We start from the raw sequence: 3,383 nt of genomic DNA, 5'->3' as shown, positions 1-3,383 counted from the left end.
TGCCTATCACCAATAAGGAGAGCTCGAGCGCTCGTGGTACCTTAACAAACCAAGACGGTCACAAATTTTAGATCATTAAGCTTGACGTGCTCGAGCTTAACGAGCCAAGAGCCGGTTGATCTGCCCCTAATCGAGAGGTAGCCTACATCCTAAACGAATGTTGAAGTTGAATTCCCAATTTTGCAGGGGATGCGTGCACAAAGCAGGCCATTACACCATGACAATGCACGCACATTTTATGTTCTGCTATGCCGACGGTAGCAAAACCTTGGCCAAACGACAATCCCCTGGTATTCACGTGAATGCATACAGACCGTAGCCGAATGGATGGAGAAAATCCTTTAACAGTCTTGCTAAGTCTCGGTCGACTAAGACTTAGTCAAGTCTAAATCGTTGCTATATCCGTGAAATCTTACATTGAGATTCATGTAAAATTTTCATGGAATATGTTATGTCATTTGATTGAGATTTGGTTAAATCTTAGCCGACTGAGACTTAGCCACACCCATCTTTTAACAACAACGTTAACTCCAATGATCGTTTAATAAAAACTCAACTCCATAGCCATATCGGTGCAGAAAACTAGAGCATGTATACGAAAACCAAAAACAGCACCATTACAAATCTTTCGGGACTTGTCCTGTTCTCCATGGCACACTACACTTCAGAAGATTTGTTTTTTCGAAAAGGGTAAAAGATCGGCGCATCACCCGTCTAGAAGATGAACCGAATATACCAAAACTAAAAATAGTTTGTCTGCCTACTTTGCTCCTTCAGTCGGTGTTCGGCTTACTGAACATTGTTGTTCTATGGTCCATAGGAATGCATGCGACAGGTTGAGCAAATCAGCAATCATGCATGCATCATCTTCAGCGGCCTACGCCGAAGAAGTCATACAGCGCCAGCGAGGCGTCGCCGCGGGGGCTCTCCGGCTCCCAAGAGAACGACCCCGACCCCGAGGCGGACGGCCCCGTCGGCGTCGGCGTCGCGAAGCCGGCGATCCCGGCGGGGCGCGGCTTCTCCGGAATGGCGAAGGTGGGGTGCAGCGGGAACAGGTTCAGGGTCTCGGGGCGGCGGGAGCGGGTGTCGGGCGGCCCGTGGGTGCCGGCGGCCGGAGGGAGCTGTAGCGCGCGCGGCTGCTGAGTACCGGCGCTGTTCGGAGCTGCTGCCTGGTGGTACATGGTGGCCTGTGCCTGCGTCGGGACCTTGTCATGCGCCACCGCCTCCACTCTCGGGTGCAACATCGGCGCCTGTGCCTGCGTCTGCATGTAGTAGGATGCACTCGCCGCGGCCTGTGTCGCCGCCACCGCCGCCGCCGCTGTCACGTAGCTAGGCTGCTGCCCGTACATCGCTGCCACCAAAAAAAGGAACATGGATCGAATGCAAACAATGTTAGAGCAAAGAACTACTACTTCAATACACAAAATTAGTGTTCATGAAACTCAATAAAATCTGTGAACAGAAGCAGCAGAAATCTATTCATTATTCATGGCCAGTTTGCACTAGTTACTACTAGTAGGGAACAAATCAGCATTGCTAAACAAACACACTGCTCGCTTCGGTCGTCCTACATGCATATAGGACTGGTGCCGCTTCGGTCTGTGAGTAAGCTAGGACAGTTAATTTCCTTCGAACCTGGGGCTGGGGCATGCATTGATCCATGAACAGTGGGCAGAAGATTAAAAGGGCTACTCACTACAAAAGGGTAGCAGCAGCGGACGCTACATAGGCGAGCTAGGCCGGCAGCGTACGTGCGTTAAATCGTGTGACCATGACTACGAGGGTTGTTGCCCTGCTCCACTGACACTCCACAGACCGCAGGGTCAAGAGGAGAAACGACAGGGCCATGCGTGCATGCATCGCATGCACATCGGAAACTGAACAACAACCAAGCAAAGCAAACCGTGTCGTGTCTCGTGTGACTCGTGTGCTTTCATACGATACGATACGAACCAAGGAACAGCACAAAACAGACGACGAATAGTACAGCCAGCCACCGTGTTGCATCATGCGTGCATGCATGCATAGCATGGATGGGTCAACACCGAAGCATGTCCATGCGTTATCGTCGTGTCCTGACCTACCACATTGATCAGCTTTGACCACCGCAGGCACGCATGGACGTCGTGGGTTGCAAATGGAAAGTCGTAGATGCAATCCATATCCTTTCCAGCTAGACCCCAAGTGTAAAGCTAAGCGAGGAAACGCGCAGGCCATGGACGGCTAATCAGTCAAGACGTACGTGCCAAACGAACGCGGCGGTGGATGATTCATGTGCCTACGTAACGTACGCGTACCTTGTCTGTTGCATGCAGGAGGAGCGGGAGGATCCGGCGTCGTCGCCGACGGCACGTGTGGCGGCGGATGCAGCGGGATCGGGGGCAAGGAGGGGTGGGCGGCGGGCCTGTGGAGCACGGGCAGCGGCTGGGGGCGGCGGAACTGCTTGGAGAAGTAGTCGAAGGCCTGCTGCTTCTGGCGCTGGCGCTGCCGGGCCTTGTGGTTCTGGAACCAGTAGAAGACGTTCTTGCCCTCGATGGGGCCGTGCTTCTGCAGCCGCGCCGTCACCTGCTGGATCTGCTCCGCGGTCGGGGTGCGCAGCCCCTGCCGGTACAGCCCCTCCAGCACGCTCACCTGCTCCTTGGTCGGCGTCCACCGCGCGTTCGCCAGCGCCGCCGCCGCCGCCGAGTTGGGCGACAGCGGCGGGGACGGCGGCGCCGCGGCGTGGGGCGGGGAGCGGGCGGCGGCCTGCTGCTGGTGCTCGACGCTCTCCATGGCGGCTAAGGAGGACGGATCTTCTCTGTGCCTGACTAGCTAGCCTGGAGATCTCTTCTCTGCATGAGGGTGGGTGGGGGTGTGCGGGGGGGTTTAAGAGGTGCATGGGAGCGTGAGGGCGAGGGGGGGAGGGGCGCGGGGCGCGTGCACGCCCACGCTGCGACGCCGAACGGTCCCAGGCTTGGGGTGTCGCCGCGCCATCCAGAGCTGTGAGCAGGGTGGTGAGCCTCGTGTGCCAGCTCCTTGCCGTGTACCGCACTCGATCGTGTGGCCATGATCAGTGACGAGGCACCACAGATAGCAACGTACCCGCGTGTCCTTGTTGATCAGGTGTACATACAGTTGTGCTACGTGGAGTCATGGACCACGGTGCGCCGGCGACGCTGTGGGTACCATGTGACCTGGAAATAAATTTGTGCCAAGTATAGCGATATTTGCTCTGGCGGTGTTATGGTGCCAGCATATGACCGTCTAGCATAGTGCGTGCGCCGTGTGCACACAGCCATACGGTCGAGCATTACCTTTTTTGTTCTTCTTGCAAAATAACTTAATTTGTACCAAGTATAGCAATATAGCAATATTTTCTTTCCTATTTTATTGAATCAAGACCC

The 3,383-nt window shown here is 55.2% G+C and overlaps 1 protein-coding gene across 1 annotated transcript; it reads right to left on the bottom strand.

Annotated features, from left to right (window-relative positions):
* Positions 1–573: 573 nt before the first annotated feature.
* On the bottom strand, positions 574–2,823 carry LOC125555725 (WUSCHEL-related homeobox 5-like). The gene is made up of 2 exons (XM_048718585.1): positions 2,298–2,823; positions 574–1,351 (listed from the first exon to the last, which is right to left on the bottom strand). The coding sequence occupies exons 1-2, from the start codon at positions 2,770–2,772 to the stop codon at positions 870–872; spliced, it is 957 nt and encodes a 318-aa protein (XP_048574542.1). The 5' UTR covers positions 2,773–2,823; the 3' UTR covers positions 574–869.
* Positions 2,824–3,383: the final 560 nt, after the last annotated feature.

The sequence above is a fragment of the Triticum urartu genome, chromosome 5 (assembly GCF_003073215.2).
Source record: "Triticum urartu cultivar G1812 chromosome 5, Tu2.1, whole genome shotgun sequence".
Lineage (NCBI taxonomy): Eukaryota > Viridiplantae > Streptophyta > Magnoliopsida > Poales > Poaceae > Triticum > Triticum urartu.
Note: the sequence above shows the minus strand (reverse complement) of the source record. Positions and strands in the feature narration are given on the sequence as shown.

Bases quoted from the DNA above. Each gene is read 5' to 3' on its own strand.
- LOC125555725 (XM_048718585.1), bottom strand. From the start codon at position 2,772: ATGGAGAGCGTCGAGCACCAGCAGCAGGCCGCCGCCCGCTCCCCGCCC. The intron at 1,352-2,297 runs GTACGCGTACGT...TTTTGGTGGCAG, and splicing joins TCCTGCATGCAACAGACAAG to CGATGTACGGGCAGCAGCCT.